The sequence below is a fragment of the Solea senegalensis genome, unplaced genomic scaffold, assembly GCF_019176455.1.
Source record: "Solea senegalensis isolate Sse05_10M unplaced genomic scaffold, IFAPA_SoseM_1 scf7180000014891, whole genome shotgun sequence".
NCBI classification, from domain to species: domain Eukaryota; kingdom Metazoa; phylum Chordata; class Actinopteri; order Pleuronectiformes; family Soleidae; genus Solea; species Solea senegalensis.
The window spans coordinates 61,957-89,788 of record NW_025321163.1 but is presented as its reverse complement, the minus strand read 5'-3'; the positions used below and the strand labels follow the sequence as shown (position 1 = coordinate 89,788).

Genomic DNA, 27,832 nt, shown 5'->3' with positions numbered 1-27,832 from the left:
GTGCCCTGTACAACCCTTATTATATTATATTATATTGTTTACCTTTACACCTGCTGTGGTCTGTAATGTACGTTCGACATTCTATTTTAACTCATTATTTACAGCCTTAATATCTTTTCATATTGTGATGATTTCTTGTTTATTATGAATGATCATTATCTTTACCGTCTGTGCTGCTGTACCAAAGTAAAACAAATAAAGGACTATCTCACCTTATCGTGTTCAAATCACTGCAGAAGAGCCTAAACTACTTCTGAGAGAAACGTGTATATATATATATGTACACTGGAATCAGTTATTGTGCCTCCCTATAGTTGTGTCAAACAATACACCGTTACTGAGTGCTATTGCTAACAACTGCTACCAACGTTCTCAGCTGGAACACGGTGATGTCTCCCCTCATTCTGATTTATGATGTAAATGGAACGCAGCATATTTGTTGTTGTCAAGAGAGACGACTGGTATTGCTAACAGTGGCTAGCCTGTTTGAGCCCACTACCCTCACGACCAGTTCCATAAGTCGGATGTAAATGAAACACACTTTTATGAGCAGCATTAACTGTGGCCCCCTCTACACCTGTGGCATCGTAAGCAACGTGCACAAAACACTTCATGCTTCTTCTTTGTTTTGCATTACACTGTTGTCGGTCCAGTTGCTAATTTAGTTTCAATTCCAAAAGACACTTGTAGTATATCTCTTTTTCTCGCTTACTAATCAATGTAGTAAAATTAGGAGTGATGCAATTGATTGTTTTTGATACAAGGAATAGGTAGTAAGTAATATTATTACTTTTTTAACGACTAATATAACAAATTCAATCGCTTCATAATTAATAGATTTAAAAAAGTTCGATATAAAACAGCAATAGATAATCAGGTGCTGTGAACTTAATACATTGCCGTATTCTTCTTCTTCTAAGTTAAAGTGTGTTAAATTTGGCAACAATTATTGCTATTAACTTATATGATTATACACTTAAATATCGTTGCAGCTTCAATTTCATAGCGTAGTCTCCTGTAACCTCTAGGCTCCTTAATAGTCCAAATAATACTGTTCTAGCCTCTTGTCGTGTTGTGCAGTGCATATTTGCGTCTTCTCGCGTTGGTATTTTATTTTGAAGTCGCCTCAGTGCAGTTTCCTGTGTGATTCTCACCTAATCCCTTTCTCATTGTTTCTTGCTGGTGCTGCTGCTGCTGCTGCTGCTGCTGCTGCTCAAAGGATTGTACCACTGTATTTTTAGTAAGGGGTGCAGTGGACAGTTTGGTTTTAAACCTTGTTCTTGCTTGACAGGAGTTAAAGTTGCAACTGTAGAACTGTGGCGTGTTGTTTTTCAAAGCAAGCGCAGACTCCTTTACAATCATTCCTGTTATTACAGAGCATTAGGCCGACACACATGCAAATGTCATGAACTCATGCAGACATGGCATACATGTACTGAAGGGTTAGTTCTCGTTAGGTCCGGTCAATTTGGGCCATACTGAAGAAAAGCTGTGATATTATAAGAAAACAGTTTCAATTTTATGATTTTGTTCCCCCTTTTTAGTGGAATATGCCTCCATCCACATAATGTGACCACTAATGTTGTCTATATGTGGCTTCAGTTTATCACAATTATTCATTATTATCTAATTGTTTCTTGAGAAACTGTAAAACCTCTTTGAATACGGGTATTTCCTCAAATCTGTGAAGCTCAAAGTGTAACTTAGTGCCGCAGGTTGCAGCTGATCACTGATCACCTGGCTCTGTTATCCTAATATTAAAATAATCAAATGTGCTCGCAAGCTAAAACTGTAATATTCCAATTGAAAGTAGCAGTCAGAGACTGAATTGGTGACAGGTTTTTATTAAGGTGAGCCTTTTGTTACCTATGATGTTCAGTGAGGGTGAACTCACTGAGTCACTCCCACCTCATTCAAGCAACTTTGAATGTGAAGCATGATTCTACTTTCCTCACACACACACACACAAACACACACACACACACACCCTCGCTCTAATCTCAGTGTGCTGACCTTCGCTGTCACTCCCGGTTACTCACCACACATGTGCTTGCTCTAAATATTTCATTATTGTGAAAATACAATTTAGCGCTTTAGTCTCAGTCTGTTGTGGTTTTATTACACATGTGCCGTTGTTCCTTCCACTAAACTGTCCTTTTCCCAGAAGAGATATATAGGTTCTGATTTATGTAACGTAATAAAGAGGTAGTTAGACTATTTATAGTCAATACTATATTGTAATAATAATAATAATAATGATGATGATATACAGTATATGATATATTCTGGGCTGCACGGTTGGTTTAGTGGTTAGTGCTCTTGCCTTTGCAGCGAGAGAGAAGACCCGGGTTCGAGCCCCGGTTGGAACAAGGGCCTTTCTGCATGGACTTTGCATGTTCTCCCCGTGTGTGCGTCCGTGTGTGGGTTTTCTCCGGGTTCTCGTTGGACACTCTAAATTGACCATAGGAGTGAGTGTGAGAGTGAATGGTTGTTTGTCTCTATGTGTGTGTGTGGCCCAGCGATGGACTGGTGAACTGTCCAGGGTCAGCTGAGATTGGCACATCACCCCCCCGCGACCCTCTGGTGGAGGATAAAAGTGGTACATGATGGATGGATGGATGGACTCCTATATTCTATATCTTCTACCGCTTTATCCTCCACATGTGCATGTGTTTGGACTGTGGGAGGATCTGAGGGTCACTCCCGGTCCAGAGTTCTGATGTGAATGGAAACACAGTGTTAACAGAACGTGATGTGTTGTATGTCAGGACAGACGAGGGGCATCGCTAACGATGGCTATAGCCGGAGATACACTTACCTCCATGTTTCTTTCCAACTTCATTTGTGTTCTTTACGACCAAACAGAGGCAGAATAATAATATTAATGCAATATTAGTTGACTTGTTGTAGCTTGTTGTACATTATGTCACGCCCTAAACCGGCTTAATGATATAAAAAATTGGTCCTTTGATGATTCTAAACATTTACAATAACATTAACAGCAACACTGTTGCGTCAATCCAATTGAAATAAACAAACCGACACGGTCCTGGTTAAGTCTTTTATTTTGACGGTCAAGACCGGATTCCCGCTTCTATTTCGGGTGATTTCCCGTCGTCTTTGTTTGACTTCCTGAACTCGTGCAGTCACGGTGAATTCCAGCAAACATGGGTGCTTGTTTGGCTCTGGGATCTCTCGCCAGCTGCGTGAGTCTACACTTTTATAACACTGCGTTACAACGATGTCGTTTCTCACAACTTCTGGGTGAAGGAACTTGTTGATGCTTGTTGTTGGTTTTTAGTGTCGACGACATGACGTCGACGTGTAAAAAAACCCCTCTATTTTGAATCTATTTCAGTGACTTAAAGCAAGTTTGTTCATGTGAAAGTAGAAATACGTTTTTTTTAACCAGTTACTGTTGTAAGACGCTTTGTGTGATGTTTTAAACTTATATTTAAACTTCGTTCATGTTCCGCGAGTTGTTTTTCAGGAAGGCGCTACTTCCGGGTTCACTCGGGATTACGTCACCTCCCTTTTAACTTTTAACAGTTTGGAATGTTTTACTTATTCTAAAAATAACCAATCTGAATTGTGAATGAATGTAAATCAGATCCATAACCATGTCATCAATGCTGAAGAAAACACAAATGAGTATTTTGAACTGCTTTGTGACATTTTAAAGGCCATAGTTGACAGATTAAAAGAACATGGGAGTTGTCTTTAATCTAAGCATGGATGTTATTTTTTTTATTTCCTTAAAAAAAACACAACAAAATAGTGGCCAAACAGACAAAGCCTTACCAGACATTTGTGTTGAAACTGGAGGAGTTTTGACATGAAGCAACAAGTATGAGATGATGCCAGCTTTTCACACATGAACTCCAAATCCTGTCCAGAGAACTAGGCGTGGACTTTCTCTGGAACTGGCATTCATGTGTAAACGTGCTGACAATATGTATGATAAACATATGCAGAAATATTGTTGTGTTAGTGTTACAATTACTTACACTGTGATGAAAAACACAGCTGACTGCTCACTCAAACACTGTCATGTTACTCAACGCTCTATTTCTGACAAATCATTGGAAACAGCTTGTACCATAGACCAGGTCTGATAGGCCTGTAATGGACTGGTCACTCCTGCTGTCTCCACTCGGACATTAACTGGACATTTGACACGAGAATGTTCTGAGGGACTTTTGCAGTCCTGAAAGCAGCTTTACATGTGTGCCAGTCTGAAACATGGGCTCGGATTCTTCTGTGTGATACATGTGTGATACATGTGTGATACATGTGTGATACATGTGTGATACATGTGTGATACATGTGTGATACATGTGGTACATGTGGTATACATGTAATACATGTGATACATGTGTAATACATGTATACATGTGTGATACATGTGTGATACATGTGGTATACATGTGATACATGTGATATGTGTGATACATGTGTGATACATGTGTAATACATGTGTGATACATGTGATACATGTGATACATGTGTGATACATGTGTAATACATGTGGTATACATGTGGTATACATGTGTGATACATGTGTGATACATGTGTGATACATGTGTGATACATGTGTAATACATGTGTGATACATGTGTGATACATGTGGTATACATGTGTGATACATGTGTGATACATGTGTAATACATTTTCTACTTGAAGCTCTTACTTACTTCTAGCTCTTATATGTACCCAAATGTTTAAATGCACTTTTGTAAGTCGCTTTGGATAAAAGCGTCTGCTAAATGACATGTAATGTAATGTATATATGAATACGTGTGATACATACATGATGATGACATGTGTAATACATGTAATACATGTGGTATACATGTGTGATACATATGTGATACATGTGTGGTATACATGTGGTATACATGTGGTATACATGTGTGATACATTTGTGATACATGTGTGATACTTGTGTGATACATGTGGTATACATGTGGTATACATGTGTGATACATGTGTAATACATGTGTAATACATGTGGTATACATGTGGTATACATGTGTGATACATGTGTGATACATGTGTAATACATCAGATAGCATCATTTTCTTTGGTGGTTTAGGTGTCATCACCATTTTTTTTTAAATCTGTTTTTGAATCTGCATCTTTGATGTTCTGCAGAATGAGGGACTCTTGAATTGTCTCGTCAGGTGTTTGTTGTGAAGGCTGATCTCAGTGCCTCCTGCACAGATCTTACAGGAATCCTCTGTGATTTCATTGGCAGCACTGGATGTTATCATGGCAGCAGCTCTGAAACCACTGTGAATCATCATTTATCTGGAAGCAGAGCGACGAAGGAGGAAGATGGTTGCCCTGACAGCAGACAGTCCTTGCGTGTTTGTTTTCCACACCCACAGTTGCTGCAAGACTAACTCTGATTATTCCACATCCCCGAGTCCTGCCCGGGAGTTTCATCAAATATGGATCTCTATGTGTGCCATGCTAATTACTTTCCTCTTCTTTCCTCTCTGTAGGCGTCCTGTTTGTGCGGCTCGGCCTCCTGCCTTCTCTCATCATGTTGCCCTTCAACATACAACTCCACCATAAGCCGCCTGGCCTTCTCCTTCCTGCTGCTGCTTGGGACTCTGGTGTCTGTTATTATGATTCTCCCCGGCATGGAAGAACATCTCAAAAAGGTAGAGATGGGCATTTGTACCAAAAATGCTACTTGAATATTCAACGCTAATATTTATTGAATATTATAAAATCCATCTAGAGTGTTGTTTCAGAAATGTGTGATGGTTTTAGATGTTGGATCAGTGGTTTCCCAGGACTGGGTCGGGGTCAACAGATGGGTCATGGGACATATTTCTTTGCGTCTCCCCACAGAAACCTTTTTGTTTTCTCATAAAAAAGACGTTTTAATTAGGGATGCACCGATGTGACTATTTCCGCCGATACCGATATCCGATATTAATATTGCTGCTATGGCCGATAACCGATATCTATCGATATCGATATATGTTTTAAAAAAAAAGTTTCTGAGAGGATAAAAGTTTGTACAGAATGAAAATCATGCAAGCTGAATTTTTGAATGTCTTCCTTTATTTTCAAAACATGTTTTACCTCCAAATAACAAGGTCACATAAGATGCAAGTGGTAAAGGTTTTTAGAAACCTTTACCACTTGTAGCAAGTGTGTAACTAAATTAAAGTACAGTTTAACTCCCTCAACTCACTAAACTCCTGTGAGAAAGTTTGGATCATAAATTACAAACATGAACATAAATAAAAATAATACCCTGCCAAAGTTACTGTAACCGAGATAAGGGCGTCTATACTGGGTACGTAAATAAAGTCAACAACCCTTCCTCCCGGCAACAACAACCGCGCCACTTCCCTTCACAATAAAACTACACAACAGATATGAGAAACAATACCTGACAAGCTCTACTAAGAGCTGCCATAATAAAAGAAAACATGTTAAAATACTTTATCAAACTTGCCAGTATTCATGGCAACCAGATATTTATTCAATTGCAAAACATCGGAAAAGTAGCGCCGACTTGGCAGGTTGTTGCGGGGTTCAATATGCGCCATCAACCGTCGGAACCCTCGGCTGGTCGTCAAGAGCAATCATTTCCATTACCTTGATCGTTATTGCCCTGGCCACTGTCTTCCTTTGGTCGAGTCCCAGCTGCGCTGCTTTCTTTTTGTCTGCTGCCTAATGTTACTAGCGTTAGCTTCCTGCCGTTGTTTGTGTACTTCAGGGTGGTGGTTTTTCAAATGACATAATCAAATTTGTGGTATTGAATGACTTGACGTGGAACCCTACTCGCATTACCTCGACTTTGCAAGTGTTGCATAATGCTTTTTGCGTATCTTCTATTGACACCCTGAAGAATCGCCCACACCGCTGACATTCTCTCTCCTCAACACACACACACACACACACACACACACATCTTGTGCTGCGCTTGCGTCACTGACGCTGTCATATGCCCAAACAAATGCCGCATGGCCTCCCTTCCCGACACACATACACAAACAGCAATTAGACGGGTATAAACATGGGTTGTTAAAATCGGCGCAGTTTTACTCATTGGACCGATGCCGATATGTTAAAAAATGACGAACATCGGCCGATAACAATATTAATGCCGATATATCGTGCATCCCTAGTTTTAATGAATTTACCACCTAACAGATATGGCTGTAAATGATCATGTTACGATTTACTATATTAGCATGTCGGTCACAATCTAAGTAAGTTTTTCTTGTCAGGGTAAGGGTTAGGGTTAGGTCTTTCAACTCGAAGTTTATTGTTTCGATTCCAAGCTCTGCTAGTCAACGTGCTCATGGGCAAGGCACCTAACCTGTGAAAGTAGCTTTGAGTGGTCGTCAAGACTATAAAAGTGTTACACAGTTACCACAAACTACTCTATATTGCAATAAAAGATATTAGTTGTTTGCAGCCTTTGAATGATTCAGGTGAAACTGAACAGATCAAATCTTGTAATATCTCCGTGTGAGACGAGTGGAAGTGGCTCGTTTAGCGATATATCTGCTGCATTTCTACCGTTATGTCCAAACACAGTGCACAAGTCACCTGCCAAGTGTAAAGCCTGTTAGAGACAGACATATGATCCTGGACTTCATGATAAATCACCTCATGATGCTCAATTAAAGCTTCCTGAATCCACATGTCAGCCTTAGTTAAAGTAAGTAAAGTAAATAAGATATGCAAATCTTTTCGAGTAGCTTTCCTAAGTGAACTGTAACCCGGCAACAGTGATATAATATAATAGAGCATTTCCCCCTCGTGCCATGACAGCTGTTCAACCCTGTGTTTCACATGATCAGATTCCAGGATTCTGTGTCGGCGGGATGGCTCTACCTGGCATCGAGAACAAAGTGAACTGTGACGTCATTGTGGGCTACAAGTCTGTGTACCGCATGTGTTTCGCCATGGCCTGCTTCTTCTTCCTCTTCTCCATCATCATGATCCGAGTGCGCAGCAGCAAGGACCCTCGAGCTGCCGTCCAGAACGGGTTCGTTCAGCTCTGTAGACTATGCTGCACTCCAGTGGCCAAACGAGGGCACTGCGTTTAAGACTATGTTCACGGTTGACAGATTGGCAGCATCCAGTTTACTGAGAATAACCTTGCTCCTTTTTTCTTCCCAGGTTCTGGTTCTTTAAATTCCTGTTGCTGGTTGGCATAACAGTGGGAGCTTTCTTCATTCCAGATGGCACCTTCACTACAGGTCTGTCCATTTGACTTTATTCAAGCGTGGGGTTGGGAGCCGACTGTTCTACATTATGATGTGAAATACGCAGAATACACAAATGCAGAAACTATAAGTGACCCAGAGAAAAGCTTTGCTAAATTGGCGGCGACAGCTAGCCACCGTCCACCATATGAGCCCATTTCAACAACTGCCATGTGTCACTCACTTGGTCTGTATGTGCTAATACAGTAAGATGCAATAGATAAGCAGTAACCATGGCAACTGCTGAGTGTCAGGGTAACAGCTTACATTAACATTTCCATTTAAGCATTTAGCATTTAGCATTTTATCCAAAGCAACTTACAAGAGAGGAATAAGCTGCATAGAACAAGTCTTGGAAAGAACTCCACTCGATAGGACCAGTGGACTGATGGAGGGTGAGAGTGCCGAGGTCGGGTAAGTGCTAGGACAGAAGACCCTCGCAGAAGAGCTGGGTTTTCAGGAGCTCCTTGAAGATAGACCGGGACGCCACTGTTCTGGCCATTCCACCAGCGTGGAACGACACATGAGAAGAGTCTGGATCGTCTGATGGTGGGAGCAGACCCGTGGAGCACTTTGTAGGCTAGCATCAGTGATTCTAAGGGCAGCCAGTGGAGCTGATGAACAAAGGGGGGACATGTGTCCTTTAAGACCAGGTGCGCTGCCGTGGTCTGGACCATCTGTATTGGGTTCACAGCTCAGAATTACATGAAAGGGATTCCTCGTGGATGTTTTCTTGTCTTGTCTCAGTGTGGTATTACTTCGGCGTGGTGGGCTCCTTCTTCTTCATCATCATCCAGCTCATCCTGCTCGTGGACTTCGCTCATTCCTGGAATCAGTCTTGGCTGGAGAGGGCCGAGAACGGAAACCGCAAGTGCTGGTTAGCAGGTAGAAAGTGAACACAATTCACTCCCTTTTTAAATTCATGAATAATCAGGCTTTTTCTAAGGTTTGCACATGCCAAGTTATGTCTTTATGCAGCAGCTAGTTATTACAACTGCTGCTGTCATCAAACCCTCAACAACATGGTCACCACCCTGCTGCATATCTATGTAACGATGTTGTCTCTCTCCTGTAGCTCTGCTGTCTTTCACCCTCGTCTTCTACGCTCTGGCTTTCACCGCTGTCGTGCTCTTCTACGTGTTTTACACCAAACCTGACGACTGCACCGAGCACAAGGTCGTCATCAGCCTCAACCTCATATTCTGTATCGTCGTGTCCGTCGTGTCCATTCTCCCCACAGTTCAGGTAAAGGAGACGTACGACGTGCTGAAGCTATGTGATAACCTGAAGTCTGGAAGTTCTCCAGAAACCCTAACCCGATGGTATATTGATTATTGATTAACAGTTAGTAAATGATGAAATGAGCATTTTCTAACTGCAAATTAACTAAAGATTTAATAAAGTTATTCAGGTAAATTAAAGCTTCCATTCACACATTATTCAAGGGTTTATGAAGCTACTGGTAACGTCATTTTACACAGTAGTACTGAAGAACTACCAAAAGCATTGATTAATAATAATATTCTCCGTGTGACTTCACAAATACATAAGAGATCCAAGAAAACCATGTATGAGCACAGTTTACCACGGATCAACTATTGTTAATCTTTAATAAAGGATAATGACGGTTAATAAATGCTTAATTATAGTTAAGTTATGCATACACTGTACTCAAGTCATAGTTAAGGGTTATAATAAATGTTACATATGCCTAAGTCATGTGAAACATTACTTCACAGACAGAAACCTTTAATAAATAAAGTGCTCAAACTTTACTGTTACTCAAAGCTTTCTATGTGTATACATGTATAACCCCAACACGTACGAGGGTCTAAGGACAGAGGGTCTAACGACAGAGGGTCTAAGGACAGAGGGTCTAACGACAGAGGGTCTAAGGACGAGGGTCTAACCACAGAGTGGTCTCAGAGGGTCTAACGACAGAGGGCCTAACGACAGAGGGCCTAAGGACAGAGGGCCTAAGGACAGAGGGTCTAAGGACAGAGGTTGTCACTTGCTGTACAGACTGTAAAGCCCTTTGAGGCAAATTGTGTTTGTGATGATGATTCTAAAATTCTAAAAGCAACTGCAGCAGAAGTCAGTCCAGCCTCCGTTAGTGTCAGAGTGTTGTCACCTGTAGTGTTGCATTTATGTCTCTCACACCGTGTTGAGTGATAAGTGAGTGAAACACAGTCTTCACTGTGAATCCTGTGCAAGGACAGACACTTAACTTTCGATGACTTGTAACGTGTCAAATCCAACAAATGATTTGTGTGTTGTGCCGTTATTGTGGCAGCAGGTTGCAGACACTCACAGACCAAAGTTTTCCTCCAACATAGCCACGTACTAGCTTGCTAACAGAACCTGTCGAGGGAATAAGTTATAGTCACATGGGTTTATGATGCAGTGAACCACTGTGACTCCACAGCAATATACAGCTGGACTTTATCTGGTAAACTGTCAAAGCCCCAGATGCAGAGATGTTCTACCGTCAGTGTCTGAAGTCACACGCTACCCAAAATATTTAGTGGTGATCACCTGATTCAGATCAACAGCTCGTTATCAGCCTTCTGCAGAGCGTGGTGACGAGCTGACCACCTGAATCAGGTGTGTTGGAGCGGGGCAGAGTTCCCTGAGGACCGGGGTTGGGAAACACAATTAAACATTGTTTTCATCTGAGGGCCAAACGTTACGCAACAAATAAGCAGACATTTCCAGCTCATGTTCTTCACTTCATTCAGGCGTTTTCTTACCATTTAGAGTCGTGGTGCAAAAATGGATTTCTGAAGAAATGGGAGTTTCTGAGTGTTTTTATAATCGATTTGATCTATTGATTATTTACTTGTTCTTTTGAAATAACGACTTGTTTTAATTATTTAAAAAAAAATACTAAAACCGATCGACTTGATTATCTAAATAGTTGACGATTCATTTCTTTGTCAATCTAATTATTCATACTTTTCTGTTTAAATCGCATTGGTGTGATGTCCAGTTTAAGGTAAATCACACCTGGTTATAAATCCACTGGACTTTCTGCCTTTGTGGATTTGACTGTGTAAACCGACTGTAGTTGCAGAGGTCACAGGTTAAACTCTTTAATTACCAAAACAGAATGTAATTGAAAGATGATGCAACTTTGAGTCATGTGAGTTTGAGTTTCCTGTGATTTCCTGTCTGCAGGAGGCTCAGCCCAGCTCAGGTCTGCTGCAGGCCTCCCTCATCTCCCTCTACACCATGTATGTGACCTGGTCAGGCATGACCAACAACCCCAGTGAGTTCCACCGCAGTTTCCACTAATCGTAGTTAAAAGTCCAAGCTTCTCTGTCATTTGTCATTTGTGTCTTTCTCTGACTTCAGACCGACAGTGTAACCCCAGCCTGTTGAGCCTGGTGCAGCCCAACAGTCCAACTCCACCACCTGGACCAGTGGTCCCCCATCCGGACATCCAGTGGTGGGATGCACAAAGCATTGTGGGATTGGTCCTCTTCCTGTGCTGTACTCTGTATGCCAGGTATTCTGTCCTCACCACAGAGAGGGAATGATGCAAGTCGTCTTCCACCTGGAAGGTTGCGGCTCCGCGGGTCGACATGCCAGTGTGGCTCTTCCATTCCTTCTGCATCCAACCAATCCAATCTTAATTATCCAAAGAATTGCTTTGAAATGTTATGATTTTATTCTCACTTCTGGTAATATTACAACTTCATTTGCATAATATTATGACTTCATTCTTGGATTACCAAAACTTTTTCTCCTAATTTGTTCATTTTTTTTGTCACGTTGCGACTTTGCTGTCGTCACGTTACGACTTTGCTGTCGTCACGTTACGGCTTTGCTGTCGTCGCGTTACGACTTTGCTGTCGTCACGTTACGACTTTGCTGTCGTCACGTTACGGCTTTGCTGTCGTCGCGTTACGACTTGGCGACAAGAATAAAGTTGTGATCCTACGACAACAAAATCCTAATGGGGAAGAGTCACATTATAACAAAAGTGTGGAATGAATAGCTGTGATAGACATGTGTATGAATGTGTGTGAATAACAAAACTAGCCTTCAGTGATCTGTTTAATTCCTCCACAGTATCCGCTCCTCCAACAACACCCAGGTGAACAAGCTGATGCAGACCGAGGAGGGCCAAGGTCTGACCTCCGACTACGAGGCCCCCACCGGGGAGGACGGAGCCCGGCGGGCTGTGGACAACGAAGAGGACGGAGTCACGTACAGCTACTCTTTCTTCCACTTCAGCCTCTTTCTGGCTTCTCTGTACATCATGATGACACTCACGAACTGGTACCAGTAAGTATCTAAGTTCTTTTTTGGCTAACCCCTGAATACGAGACGTCCCAACAACTGTTTCTGCCTCACCAGGCCCGAGGCCGACTACCAGGCCATGCAGACCGCCATGCCGGCCGTCTGGGTGAAGATCTGCTCCAGCTGGCTAGGCCTGGCCATCTACCTGTGGACGCTGGTGGCTCCGCTCGTCCTTCCCAACAGAGATTTCAGCTAAAAACATTGTTTCGATAGCCTCGTGCTTTTATCGCCTGGAAGGAGAAATAGCTTTAGCCTCAAAATGCTCTGATTGAATAGAGGAAGAGCTCAGAATTCCACATTTACACGTTGAAAGCCAAACTGGTGTCTTGCTTTGTTTCTGACTTTAAGCCTTTGAATGTTGAGCTTTAATTAATCACAGGTTGATTTAGTGTCTTTCACTGTTACAAATATTAGAAGTGAGAGCACTTCATGCCATTATAGGACCAAGCCAATGCCGTCTTTAATACATGTTCATACTAAGTGCTGCCTGCATTAAGATGGACTTTTTCTACCTTTTTTTTTTATGTACAAATTTGATAACAATATCATTTTATTCTATTTTGCTCCAACCTTTGTTCTTTTTACAGTAAAATAAAGTGCACACTTTGTCTTTGGTCAGAGTTGGCAGTACTTCTGTCCAGTAGGTGGAGCTCTTGTACACACAGGATTATTTTGAATCGATCTGTTTTCTATAGAAATATCATCATGTCCAGTCATGCCCCTCTCTCCATGAGTCACATGATCCTGCATGATCCTTGCTATGCAGAATACCCTGCTGCAGGACACACACACACACACACACACACACACACACACACACACACACACACACACACACACTTTCTAAGTAATGTAGAGAATGTGGTTGTTGTTTCTCCGTCACTAGATGAGCATGAGCCGGAGTCCTGAACACAACACTTGACAATGTTCATACCAGGCTTGTGTTGTTGGGGGATGAGGGTTGTGTAGGGGGTGGAGTGGCTCAGTGGTTAAGACCGGTACCCTAAGTGCGAAAAACATCATGGTCGCAATGGTCGCAAGTTCGATTCCACCCCTCGCTGATTGTACTCAATTCCATTGTAAGTCGCTTTGGATAAAAGCGTCTGCTAAATGACATGTAATGTAATGTGTACTGTACACACACTGACCCACACAGTCACAGCTGGTGTAACCATACATGGCTCACATGAATGATGTGTTCATGACAACACATCCATTCATTACAACGTCATAGTAAGTGTCGGGATGCATGGAATGGATTGGAAATGGATGCTTTTGTGGAGCGGGAAATACTTTCATACAATTCAGAGGGGTTTTGTGATAATAATCCAAGTCAGAGCCTTGTGTCTATGGTGACAGCTTTCATGACCCACAGAACACAGACCATCATCTATTGGACCACTTCAGTCAACCTGTGCACATTGTTTCAGAGATGCTGACAATTAGTCCTGCAACTTTGGCATGTCATCCAAAATCCTCCGTCACTTCCACCGAGGTGCAGTGGAAAGTGTCTCACTGGCGCCATCACAGTTTGGTATGGAAACTGCACTGTTCAGCACATCTGTGGAGCAGCCTTCAAGGAACTGACGGCGGGGTTTTTGTTGTTTGATGTCCTCAAACACTTTTCATGGTCATCACCTCTGAGCAGACGTCTGGTTTCTGCCAGTGTTGAGATGATGTCTCTGCTGGACATTGTCCAGTTTTGAAGGGAAATAATCTGCCACACTAACACCACCTACTGTTTCATGCCCTAGTAGACCAGGCCGACGCAGGCCGACGCAGGCCACTGTCTCTCTCTCCACCGTCGACATGAGATTCCATGCAGAACAATGAGCAAGTAACAAGAGAGAGAGAGAGAGTCAGCCTGTGAAATGAAGTTTCCAAGATCTCACATTACAAAGACTGACCAAGATCCCAGGGACAATCACTTGTCCAGATGCAGAGCGTGCTGCAAATCAATAACAGTGGGCAAAGTTGCTCTCCCATCTTAAGCTGTGTTAGCACTTTCGGTCCTTGAATTTGAGAGAATTGGCCCTGAAAAGTCCTTGAATTTGAAAGGTATGAAAGCCTGACCTTGAAACCCCAGTCTGCTTTTAAATCTACCTGAAACTTTGCTGGTGCAGTGGAACGACCTTGTGTCTGACCGGTGACGTCAAAAAGCCTCCGACACAGCGGTTTCAGTCTCAGTTAGTGACTGTGAGTCCAAGCAGGAAGTGGTCATTTGTCGTGTAAAGTTTGAACAACGGTCGACATGAAAATGAGCTTCTACTTCTCACTGGATTTATGACGACTTTACGCTCTCAGTTTCAGGTCTTCTTCAATAGAGTGGACACCAGTGTGATTGACAGCTGATGTCGTCCAATCAGAGCCTGACATGTGTGAAAACGAACATGGAGCTGCCGGCAGCATCAGCAACCTCCCAGCGGAGCTCAGACACCTGGCAACGCAGGTGAGAAAGCACACTTGTAAAGTGCAGCCCCTGAAGTCTTCATTAAACTACGCACTTGTTATCACAGGCGAACACACACTATCTGTGTCAGGCAGCACCTTCATGTTTTTGTTTAAAATGACTTTGTTATATGAAGGAAAGAAACATAACATCAGGACATACACTACTTTTTAAACAGGTCATCGATTAATAATCAATCCATGGATTGATTGTTTGTGCCCTAACCTTTTCTATTCCTGGTTTACGTATTCTACAGAATTAAACCTCAGTATTAAAACTGAGAAATGACTCAATCAAATGTTTGTTGAATAATTGATGATCAATTCTCCTGAAAACACATGATTGAGAATGAGATCACGTTTCTGCGTCTAAGGTGTAAAAAACGACATAATCATTACAAAGACATGTTAACATATATATATATATGCTGTATATTATTTTTGCAGATCAATCTGAATTATTGGTGTGATGGGCACAATTTTGATCACAATCTACTCACTGATCCATAACAGTAAACCTAATATATTCATATATAGCTATATATGAGCATCCATGTAAGAAATGAAATATCGTAGCTGTAATAAAGTAAATAAAGTAATAGACCAGTGTTTGCGTGACGCTGCTGTGGCATAACATCATTATAATCACTGAGTGCAGCGCTTTATGATGATGATGATGATGATGATGATGATGATGATGATGATGATGAAATGATATCATGATTCTGAGGAGGTGGAGGACTGTCTGGTCCTGAACATTCATTCTGTGGGAATGTATCTATTTTATTCATTAATCTGTGTTTGTTGTTGAATTTCATATTTTTAAAACACAAACACAAACAAAATACACAGAAATAAAATGCACTCACGGGTTTTAGAAGTGTTTTCTATGTATAAACCGTATTACCTGATTATTAACCATTTTAAACACTGGTTTCATTTGTACAATCTCAGTCTCACCTTGACTGACAAATATACATTACATTAAGATTTGTTTTTTATTTCTAATTTAATAACATAATATCACCAGTTCTTATATCTCAAATATGAATCTTAAATGTTAAACCGAAATATATCTGAGGGTATAAATGAGTAGCGTATTGCTCAGTAACAGTATGTGCTGACGAGGACATTGTCAAGCTAGCGAAAAGTAAATAATAACGTGTTTCCGGTCTAAAATGTAACCTATAACTTCTAAAACAGAGCAAGCGTGAAAACAGTTGCAGTCAAAAAATCAGTCGACGCCAAATGTAAGTTAGTAATACGACTCAAAGACACGAGTTGCACATTCTCAGGTTTGAACTCGTCTGCTATTTAGTCAAAATCCCATATCCTTTAGCTTCCCCGCTTTTATTGTGAAAGTCGCATTTGAGCATTTCCGGTCCGTGAGAGAAACTCTGTGCGGACTTGACGTAGCTGGTAAAGCGGTGACCGCAGCGCAGAGAAGTGAAGTTGAGCATCCTGCAGGTAACGTCCGCCCACAGCTGCTGTCTTCTGTCATCACCGACGCGTCCACGGACACGCGAGCATCGGCCTGTCTGTCTCACTGTGACAGAGGCGATTTTTATTGTCCACAGACGGGTTTTGTTTTCCTCCCAGACGCGGTTTGAGCAGAGGGGTAAGTTAAAATGAAGCTAACGAAGCTAAGCAGAGCACAGATGGAAATGCTGTTCCGTGTGTGTGTGTGTGTGTGTGGTGTGTTTACGGACTGCTGCTGCTGCTGCTGCTGCTGCTGCTGCTGCTGCTGCTGCTGCTGCTGCTGCTGCTGCTGCTGCTGCTGCTGCTGCTTGTGTGTTACCTGCGCCGCTGCCGCTGCCGCTGAGCTCGACCTTTCCTTAAATTGGCTCCTTCATTCATTGTCTGTGCTGCGGGAGGAGGCGGCGAGCTGCGGCAAGTTACGCACATTTGGATTGAACGACACAGGAAATGTGTTGAATTAAGGTTCAAAATAAACGCACCAAACGTGTCTCGTGTAGAAAACGTGTTCCACCAGAACGCAGACGGACTGTGGCTCAAACACGGGCTGTGCAACAGTTCATTACACGTTACATTACGGAGTGATTGAGAATTGTTTAATGGCTTTAAGTGCGTATGCAATTTGTTTTTGTATTGGTTGTTTTTATGATCATCAGCATCTGCTAGTTATTATTTAATCGTCGTCTAATTTCCTTTTATGTCATTTTACACAGTGTTGTTCTCAGAATCATGTGGTGTTGCTCAGTACCAATGTTGTATTTCATTTGCCCCAAATACACATAAACTTTGATTTGTTATCATTATTAAATCCTATATTTGATCAGCAGCGGCCATAGAACAAACACACAGACGTTGTTTGACCTCTAATGTTCCTCCATGACAGTGAAGTAAATAACTTTTCTCGTTTCTCAACACACAACGGAAATGTCGGAGTTGACACTTGTATTTGACAACTGATCAATGAATCAATGAATCAATGAATCAATGAATTCATCTTCAAAGATGAGAATCATTATTTAATAAATATCATTTGCAGTCTATAGTGGAGCAGAAGCAGCCGTGTAGTGGAGGCTGTGTTATTGTTTGTTATTGTTAGCTTTGTGGTGTAAGTGTGTGTGTGTGTGTGTGTGTGTGTCAGTGTGGTGTCATGATGAAGAGGAGCTGCTTCACTCCAGCACTGCAGAGTGTTTTGTGCTGGTGCTTTTGTTGCTCATGTGTGAGCGTCATGCAGCATCTGACATTTTTTATATTTATTATCATTTTGAATTCTGCAAGCTCACACAATACTGAAGATATTTCATTAATAATTATGATGAGTGTGTGTTTTCCCTGTGTCATGTCTCCCAAAAGTGATTTAAAAGCTCAACGCAAAACTGCACCTTTGTTATTCAGAAAATATTGTTGTATTGTAAGTCCATGCATGTGTCTGCAGGCCTGCGCGTGTTCAGGGTTGAAATATTTGAAGATTTTTCTATCAGGACACGTGTAACAGAAAGCTGCTGCTGCTGCTGCTGCTGCTGCTGCTCACTACATGACATCATGCCTTGTTTGTTTGTGTATTTAATGGCTCGTAATGTCACTTAAACCAAAGCTGGATTGCTGTGTTGATTTGGTCGACAGTGGATTTCTGATTAGTTTTATTTTTCAAATGATAACTACTGTAAGTCTGTGTGTTCTTGTATTTGTTACCTCTTTAGGACCTTTCTGGCATAAATAACGGACCTTGTCAGGACCAGTAGTCTGAGGAACTGGTCAAGTTTAGGTTTCAGGTTTGACTTGTGGTGAGGCATTGGCTAGGCTGTCAGAAAAGGAATGGACGTCAATGCAGAGTCCTGAAAAGGATAGCTGTGTGAACCTGTGTGTGTGTGTGTGTGTGTGTGTGTGAGGATGTGAGTGAGCAGATCTGCAGTCCTGGATTAGAGGGCGTCTGAGGACAGCTGTGGCTGCTGCTGCAAAACACTCACAGAACAACAGAGCGTCCTCTCCTGCGTGTCCTCGCTGCGAGTCGTTGTTAGATCATATATTCACAGTGACGGCGTCTGGTGGTGAAGGGTGCTGGAATAAAGACGACTTTAATGGCATTTCATCTGTTTATATCTATACTTCCGTGGTGTCCTTGACATTTGTAGATTGTTTTTATGCATTGCAGTGATATTTAAAGCATATTTAGCCTCACATTATTTCATATTGATATCGTGTGTGTGTGATTATGAAGCGTCTGTGTGCACGAGCTTCAGGTTTTGTCAAGCGTGGTCGTAACGAGTACTGACAGATCACGTCTTTGAACCATTTACCGATCAAATCTACACCTGCTTCAGTCTAAGGTTGTCGTACACAGGAGCTGCGTGTTTGTGTCGCTGAAGGATTTCAGAAACCATAATGAGCTCAGCAGTGGATCAAGTCAAGTCCTTGATTTGCTCTGTGGACTTTGGTGCAGGGAGTGAGTGGTTTACAACACAATCTTGAGTTATCTTCAACTGAAAGTGTGTCTGAAGAAACCTCACCAACCAACATGGGTTTCATTTTCAACCGTAGTCACGTGACGACGCTGTAGAGTGTTGTCAGCTTATTTGATGAATCCATTATTACGGAAGCTTCTTAAATGCAAAACAACGCTGTTATTAGCTGCTGTTGTCAGTCATCATCTACCGCTTTTATCCTCCACCAGAGGGTCGCGGGGTGGGGGGTGGGGGGTGGGGGGGCTGTGCCAATCTCAGCTGACCCTGGACAGTTCGCCAGTCCATCACAGGGCCACACACACACACACAGATAGAGACAAACAACCATTCACTCTCACACTCACTCCTATGGTCAATTTAGAGTGTCCAATTGACCTAATCCCCACATTGCATGTTTTTGGACTGTGGGAGGAAGCCGGAGAACCCGGAGAGAACCCGGAGAGAACCCGGAGAGAACCCACGCACACCCACGGGGAGAACATGCAAACTCCATGCATAAAGGCCCTTGTTCCAACCGGGGCTCGAACCACTACACCACCGTGTGGACCCATTAGCTGCTGTTGCTAATACATATATGTATATAATATAATAAATATATATATGTAAAACATATAATAAAAACAGGTCAAATTTGGGGGGGTTTATACCTCATAAAACCACACTAAAATCAGGGGTTCCCAAACACTGTGTTGGGAAGTTGCTGAATTTGACCAACCTTTAAGGTCGTGTCGATTTTAAGTAACACGGTTTTGCACAAATGGCAGAAGATGATTTGCAATGTTATGCAAAGAAATGAGTTCTTGTCACAGTTTATATCGCGATTTGGGTCACGATAGTTTGTCGTCTTTAAAAAGTGGGTCCACTTATAAAATCTGTGCGAGACACTCATTTAAATGATCAGCTTCATTTTGGTACACGGACGCTTTCTATGCAATTTAGAATTCAAAAATGTGGTTTGTGTATTAAGATATATTGTATTATATATAGTTTGGCAGCGATGGTATCGGAGGCACATGCTCCGATTTATATATTTGCCCGTGGGTGCCCAAATGAAATAAATACCGTCATATAATTCTGACTATATTTTGACTTCTAAATGACTCATTTCTCTGACCCAGCGGATCATTTCATCAGGACAGGCCGAGGTAACGCTGCTCTCCGTCGTCCGCTGAGGCGAAGTTGATCGCCTCCGATACCGTCGCTGCCAAACTATATATAATACGTCATATCTTAATACACAAACCACATTTTTGAATTCTAAATGCCTCAAATGATCTTAAACCTGCGCTCGGGGATAATAATAATAAATATTTATTTCGGGTTGATATTTCTTTTCTCTGCTGCTATGCTGCGATACATGGCAGCCATGCCATTTCAGACCAAAGCAATGAATCAAACTCGATCAGCGTTAGCCCCGCCCTCTGACTCTGATGGGCCAGTTTGACAGATAATAATAAATGAATGATCCACTGCAACACGGACCATGAAATAATGAAATGTGTCTTTAATGAATTAAATGTATTTAATGACACATTTAATGAATGATTTAGTGGCGTATTTATTTATTTAATATTGTCCCTTTTGGTCCTCCATAGTTAATTGGGATGGATATGTGGCATAAATCAAACATGTGGATCATGTGGTGACCCCGAGAGAGGGACATGATTTGTGACAGTGCCTGTCTGTGTGTCTGGCTGTCTCACTGCATAGTTGTTGTCGTGTCCTCGGTGGGGACAGACGCTAGAGTCTGTGTCTGCAGTGGTTTTGATGGTTTTCTCTGCTCTGCCGTTGTCCTTTACCTCGGGAAGGATGTGCACAGGAGACATAACAATCCACGCTGTGATCCCGCATCAATCACTCAACCATGATGAGGAAGAGGCAGTGGCGGTCATTTGTAGGCGTAGGATTGCCGGTCAGGGAAACATTGACCTCATGTACTCTTTGATAGCTCACCGCAGCCTTTGTGAAACCAAGTCTATTCGTCGTTGCATCATAAATCAGTCTGTTTTACTGCCACTATAAACGCATTTAAAGGCTAGCTCACCATTTCCAGACATTATAACGCTCCAAGTCGTGATGCATACTATTTAGTGTGCATGTAGCGTCTTCTGTGGCGCTGCAGGTCCTCCCTAAAGTCTGAAGAGAAGAAAAATTAACCTTGACAGGGGTTGTGCTGATGTCTCTGCAAGACGCCAGGCTATGAAAGATGGTGCGCTGTTCTGTAAGTGTCTTAATGATTCTGCTCTAAAAAGATTCATCATCGCTGTCGTTTTGTTTGCATGTCACTTCTGCAGACCTCACATGCTGTGTAATTAAGTTTTATGTCAGCAGAGGGTGCACATCAGCCAAGCTACTAATACAGAATTCAGAAGAAGAAGTCAAAGTACAATGTTAAATCTTCAGTGTGGTTCTGGAATACTGCGTTCTCTTTGGCGAGGGTCAGAACTTTTCCATTTGCTTTATTAGAACATAAATGAGAGTCAGTGCTTCACCAAAGCAGCAGCGACAGGCAAACACCTGCATTCTTTCAAGCAAGCTTCTCATTATGAGTTTCCAACATCCATTTTCCATTTCCAAAAATCCACTTCCACTTTATCTTCCACATGAGGGTCACAGAGGCGGAGCTGCTGACAGGGTGAACCAACCATTCACTCTGTCATATTGGCATTTCATCCACGCGGCTGAAATGAACCTAATGTTCATGTTTTTGTAGAAAACCCACACACACACACACACACACACACACACACACGAGGAGAACATGCAGACTCCATACAGAAAGTTTGAAAGGACAGCGCTCGTCACTGCCCTAAACTCCGCCCACAGAGCAGGTACAGTCTAATCAGCTGGAGGAGGGGGGAGCCTGAGGAAAGCGTTGTTGTTATTATTATGATTCTTATTATTAATAATAATAATAATAATAATAATAATAAATAGGCTTTGCAATGCAGTTAAATGAATCTGTATTTTTTCATACTAAAAAACGGACTCTGTAATAATAATAATGATAATACATCGTACTCATATAGCACTTTTTTGGACACTCAAAGACGCTTTACAAAACAAAGGACGTAAAAAGAAATAGCCGACAATTAAGTGTAGGCAGTTTTGCGCAGTGATTTAAATGTCTGTAATGAGTCTGTTTACCACTTAATCCCCGCAGATTACATTTGTTACCAAACAACCAGCATTTCATTAGATCTCCTTGTTTTCTCTGAGAGTGAGACTCTGTGTTTCATGGATGCGTCATGGTCTCACAGTGTGACGGTGCACGGTCACATGTTTTGTTTTTTGGTCCCACCGTGCAGTGCAGGGCGGTCAGGCTGGAGAGGACAACCTTGATGTTCATACAGCTGGTTGTTTTGTCCCTCAAGTGTCAGTTATTACAGTGTCCATGGTAGCAGGTGATGTTGCTGCGATCAGTCCTCCAGGCTCTCAGCAGAGAATGTGACGGGAGGGGAGTGAAAATGTGTTTACCAAGGGAGAACGTGTGGGACACTGTTCATAACTCTGTTCATAACTCTGTTCATAACTCTGTTCATAACAAAGTAAAAGTTAAATCTATGGTTCACTAAAACGACACGACCACTGCTTTCTATTTACGTGCCTTTTGATCCTTTTTCTTTACCTTTACCCTGAGAGTGGTTTGTGTTTATTACATATCTATAACAAATTAGAGACACATTTCTAGTGGATTATGTGTCTTTTTTCTTTTCTTTTCAAACTTTAATCTTATTATAGATTGTGTCTTTCAGCGCCCCCTGCCTTTTGACCCTTTTTGACCCCTCATTGATGATAGTGATTCCTGACAGTTTTGTCTCATTAGTGTTTTCTATCCTTCCGTGTCTGTTGCTCACAGGGAGACCATGGCAGTGTCTATGAGGGTGTGGATGTTGTGCTACAATTTCTATTTGTATGAAAAGTGCTAAATAAATGAAGTCTAATTGATTGATCGATTGATCACCTCGCTGACCAACCACACTTCAAATGACCTGAGCTATCCCGTAAACAGACTTTAAAATGCACACGGTGTTCTCCAACCACGAAACAGTGAATATGAACGAGTCTTAATACAGTCATCCTCATGCTCTACAGAAGCCAGTGAAGGATATCACAATATTAATTATAATCACCCACTGCACTTTAATTAGGAAGAAGGAAATGACCATTTCCTGCTGCAGTTACACAACATAATGCTGAACTTGCATTATCCTCTAATATAAACACGTCTCTTCTCACTGCAATACATCACCAAACGTGAAGATGTGTCATGTAACCGGCACTCACATGTGAGTTACACACACACACACACACACACACACACACACAGCTCTAGTCATCAATCACAAGGACTTCCCTCAGCCACAGAGACACAAGCTCAAATGTCAAAGCCTCAGTGGAAGTGAACAAATTTCCTCTCTGCCAGCAACTGGAGCGGAAATGAACTCTCGTCTCACCTGTGTGTGTGTGTATCAGAGCTGGGCAATATATTATAATTATATATGTATATATATATATACATACGTGTGTTATATCTATATTGTGACATGAGACAACATATCGGCAGTTTGAGTTTGGATATTGTCATATTTATTTCTATTTCATTTATAAAGACCAACATCACAAACACAATTTGCCTTGAAGGGCTTTACAGTCTGTGCAGCAAGTGACATACATGTCCTTAGACCCTCTGTCCTTAGACCCTCTGTCCTTAGCTCCTCTGTCCTTAGACCCTCTGTCCTTAGACCCACTGACCTTAGCTCCTCTGTCCTTAGCTCCTCTGTCCTTAGACCCTCTGTCTTTTGGTCTTAGGAGTCATGTTTACATGCAGCGTGTGTGTGTGTGTGTGTGTGTGTGGGAATCAGAGTCATGTTTTCAGTCACCGTGACTAGTTAGGTCGTTGGCTGTGCCGCAGCTTTCTGCTGCAGGCTTGGATGCCATCAGTGACCCTGGAGACGAGCGTATGGACGCAGCTTGGGCTGCTCTGTGAGGTGGAAGGACCCTCTTATTTCTTTGACCCCCGTGGAGAGAGCAGCCTGTCGGGCAGACGGCCCGCCAGCTGCACCTCTCATTCACAAATCACCTAACAAACACAAACATGTGCCGAAAAGCCACAAAATGGACCCACATTCATGATTCATGTCATTCATGTCAGACTTTTTTTTAAGCATATTTTGTTGTTTTATTTACGTTTAAGTTTATCCATAGAATTACATAATGTGTTCTGTATGAGACTGTGGTTTCATGTCAACAACAGGAACTACAAACGTCTTTACAGCGTACATCAGGCCGTGTTATTGAAGTCATCTCGTCCACCTTTATTGTTCGTAAATCAAGTGATTCAAACAATTTGGTTATATACGCCGGGTTGGAAATGCAAGCTACACAAACTAAATAACTCCTTTTCCCTCGTGATAATAATAATATTGCTGCTGCGGCTGCGGCTGCGGCTGCGTGGAGCTAACTCGACAACAACGGCAAAAGTAGAAGCAAAACAGCAAAGTGACCACATGAATGAGCTGGTGGTGAGTTGCTCTTTGGTAATTCTCTGCGGGTCACTTTAAGAGCGGCTCTCTCACATTACACCCAGTGATTTGATCTGCTGTTAATATAAAAGTATTGATTGTAGCCGCTCTAACATGGTGCACACACATGCACTTAAACTCTCCTGGAGCGTGAGGAACCTGACCGGAGTGACATCCACACCACACGGTGTCATACTCTGTGTTACTCCTGCTGGCATTGTCATCGCAAGTTGAGGTCAATTTATCTGAGCAGCGACGGGATTGATGTGTGCAGACGTAAACCACAGCGTCGAGGTTTTTGGTGTGTATTTCACTGGGTTTTTGCCTTTTGACTGCAGCGCTCACACAGAGCTGCTTCCTGCAGGTAGACCCGAGTGCCTCAGACCGCCACGTCTCAATCACTGCTCTGCATCGGGAGTTGTTGTCAAAATATTACTGTGTAACACTAGCTTGTCGTCATCGCTGTGTGTGGAAGGTATAGATTGGAGGAGCGGAGGCAGACTTTGGCAGACTGCCTCCTCCCTGACTGTTGGTGAAATAAGAGAACATATGGCTGCTCTCTCCACACATTACATCACCTTGACATTCAAGGAGATTATTATTTGCATTTACACTCAAGTGAAAAGGAAAAAAAGCAAAACAGACCTGCTGTTCATTTATGTACAAAACTCCAGAAACAACACTGTGACATCATCAGCTGTGTTCAGTCTCTCCAGACATGATCAAAGCTAACAATGATGTCACTGAACAATTCATACATTAACGTTGTTATTGTGGCATTAAATGGTGTTTTATGCATTTATGTCAATCAATGTAAATATCGAACTAAAGCTAATGTCAGAAAAATCATCCATGGTTGTTTCTGTTAAGTCAGCGTTGGACCTGGTCTACAGTTAAACCACGCGGACCTGGTCTACAGTTAAACCACGCCGACCTGGTCTACAGTTAAACCACGCCGACCTGGTCTACAGTTAAACCACGCCGACCTGGTCTACAGTTAAACCACGCGGACCTGGTCTACAGTTAAACCACTGGTCTACAGCGGACCTGGTCTACAGTTAAAACCACCTACAGTTAAACCACGACCCGGTCTACAGTTACTGGTCTACAGTTAAACCACGCGACCTGGTCTACAGTTAAAACGGACCTGGTCACTACCTGGTCTACAGTTAAACCATCGACCTGGTCTACAGTTAAACCACGCCTGGTCTACAGTTAAACCACACCTGGTCAGTTAAACCAGTTAAACCACGCCGCTGGTCAGTTAAACCACGACGCCGGTCTACAGTTAAACCCACTCCGGTCTACAGTTAAAACCCACGCCGAAACCCTGGTCTACAGTTAAACCAACCTGGTCTACAGTTAAACCACGCGGACCTGGTCTACAGTTAAACCACGCGGACCTGGTCTACAGTTAAACCACGTGGACCTTTGACATTATGATACGGAGAAGACAACATATGCACCGGGGCATGAACACAAAAGCTTGTGCACACTATGGTGATTTAATTGAGAGTCGGGGGTTAGAGGTTCCGATTGTGGCGGAAATAATGTATGAGCAACAACATGAATTCATTTTAATTCATTCTATGAACAAATATATACTATAGTTAGTTTTTAAATGAAATCAATAAATACACCATCAAATAATTCATTAATGACACATTTAATTAATTATTTAATGGTGTGTCTGTTTGACCACAAAGAGGACCCGACAATGCAGAGGAGACGGAGACAGGTTTAACAAGGTTTACTGCCGATGCAGCTGTGCCGGGAGATGGCGAGAGCCCAGGGTGAGAGTCAGTGAGTGGGGGAATGCTGGCAGGAACAGACTCACACTGGTGAATCGAGACAGGGGAGGTTCCAACGGCCGAGATGTGTTGTAGTGAATCCACAGCTCTCGGGGAAGCAGGAGACGTGGCGACCCGAAGCGGAACAAACACCGGTATTAAGTATTCCAGGAGTCAGAGTTTCAGAAATCACAGTAGAGGTCGTAGGCGTTACCACTGGTCGGGCAAAAACAATCTGACGCTGGTGACTGAGACGGCAAAGGCTTAAGAAGCCTCCTGATTGCTCATTAGGAGCAGGTGAGGGTGAGCTGCCGCAGGTGTTGCTGATCACCAGTGTCATCAGTGGAAGTAGGTCAGCCACGCCTCCTGCAGAGAGAGAGAGAGAGAGAGAGAGAGGAAAATAACGAATAAGGATAATAGTGGTGGAGGAGAGTGGGATCGTGACAGTGTCTATTTATTGATTTAATTTTGGCACTTTCCGTCCTCCATAGTTTAGTGGATACTTGTACATTATTATTTCTTTCTAATATTTTGAAGTTTAAGGTTATTGATAAGTGAAAGATGCAGGGTCTCCGTATATATATAACAGGATATCATCTGCATATGAACTCATGTCATGGTAAAAATGAGCCATTTGTGTGCCTGTAATGTGGATGTGGATAATGTGAATGTTGACTGAATGTGGCAGCAGCAGTGGACAGTGTGAAGACCCTTGTCTCCACTGCTGTATGAAATGTTGAGAGAGACGAGTATCGATGAAGACAAATGCACGTGGAAAGTTGTCTAGAGTTTTCGTCCATTGATTGAACAAATCTTCAAAACTTGAAGGTTTTGATTGGAAAGATATGAGCAGTTAACTTTGTGACGATGGTGTTAGTGTTGTTTCTCAGGAGAAGGCTGATGAGCGAGGTCACAGTTGATCAGACTTGTTGGTCCGTAGCCGGAGCTCAGGTTACAGGATTATTTGACATGACTGACTCGCATGTCAAATGAAAAGAGCAGAAACGAGTTGCCAGTTCTGCTTCCACAATTCTATTGGAAAGTCATTAGAGACGGTGATTTATGGTTGGGCAGGGTTGACTTCTTCCGATGATATGGGTTTTTGGTGCATAACAATTCAATGTTATCGAGAAAAAGGTCAATGTGGGTGGTATTCAAAATGCACTCAATTATAGTATAAGAGCTGTATAGTTTCTTATACTGTTCACTTATAATTGAGTTTATCTCTCGAGGGTTCCCTGTGTCTTGAAGCGCTGTGATAAGTGATTTTTGTCTTCAATTTGCTACAAATTAGGAGGATTGTACGCAAAATCAATCATTCTTGTCTATTGCATAGACATTTGCAGCTGTATGATATTTTTTTGTACATCAGTTCTGGTTTGTTTTGTGCTTAGTGTTGAGTTTGAGTTGATTTTCCAGTTCTTGTTGTTATGGACGATGAAACGACATTTCCCCCGTAGTTATTCAGCTGTTCACTCTCTGGTAAGGAAGTTGCTGAGATCTGTATGTGCTATCTAGTGTTGAGAGAGTTGGGGTGTTTTCCCGAGCCAGATTGAAGCTGAATCTGTCCAATGATTATTGGATGC

At 42.3% G+C, this 27,832-nt stretch overlaps 2 protein-coding genes across 5 annotated transcripts in view; both read left to right on the top strand.

The window, feature by feature from the left end:
• The first annotated feature begins 3,117 nt into the window (after positions 1-3,117).
• serinc2 (serine incorporator 2) lies at positions 3,118-13,168 on the top strand. The gene is made up of 10 exons (XM_044016947.1): positions 3,118-3,206; positions 5,508-5,669; positions 7,836-8,023; positions 8,158-8,237; positions 8,991-9,128; positions 9,319-9,488; positions 11,421-11,511; positions 11,598-11,751; positions 12,318-12,533; positions 12,606-13,168. Exons 1-10 carry the CDS (start codon positions 3,168-3,170, stop codon positions 12,742-12,744), a joined length of 1,377 nt encoding a protein of 458 aa, XP_043872882.1. The 5' UTR covers positions 3,118-3,167; the 3' UTR covers positions 12,745-13,168.
• A 2,684-nt stretch (positions 13,169-15,852) lies between these two features.
• The window catches only part of hivep3a (HIVEP zinc finger 3a), a 51,521-nt gene continuing 39,541 nt past the window's right edge, over positions 15,853-27,832 (top strand). For 3 of the 4 annotated variants that reach the window (XM_044016936.1, XM_044016938.1, XM_044016937.1), the window contains exon 1: positions 15,858-16,614. The gene's annotated coding sequence lies outside the window, so the exon portion shown is untranslated. Of the gene's footprint in view, positions 16,615-27,832 lie in introns of all 4 variants that reach the window. The other variant, XM_044016939.1, reaches the window with a different exon arrangement.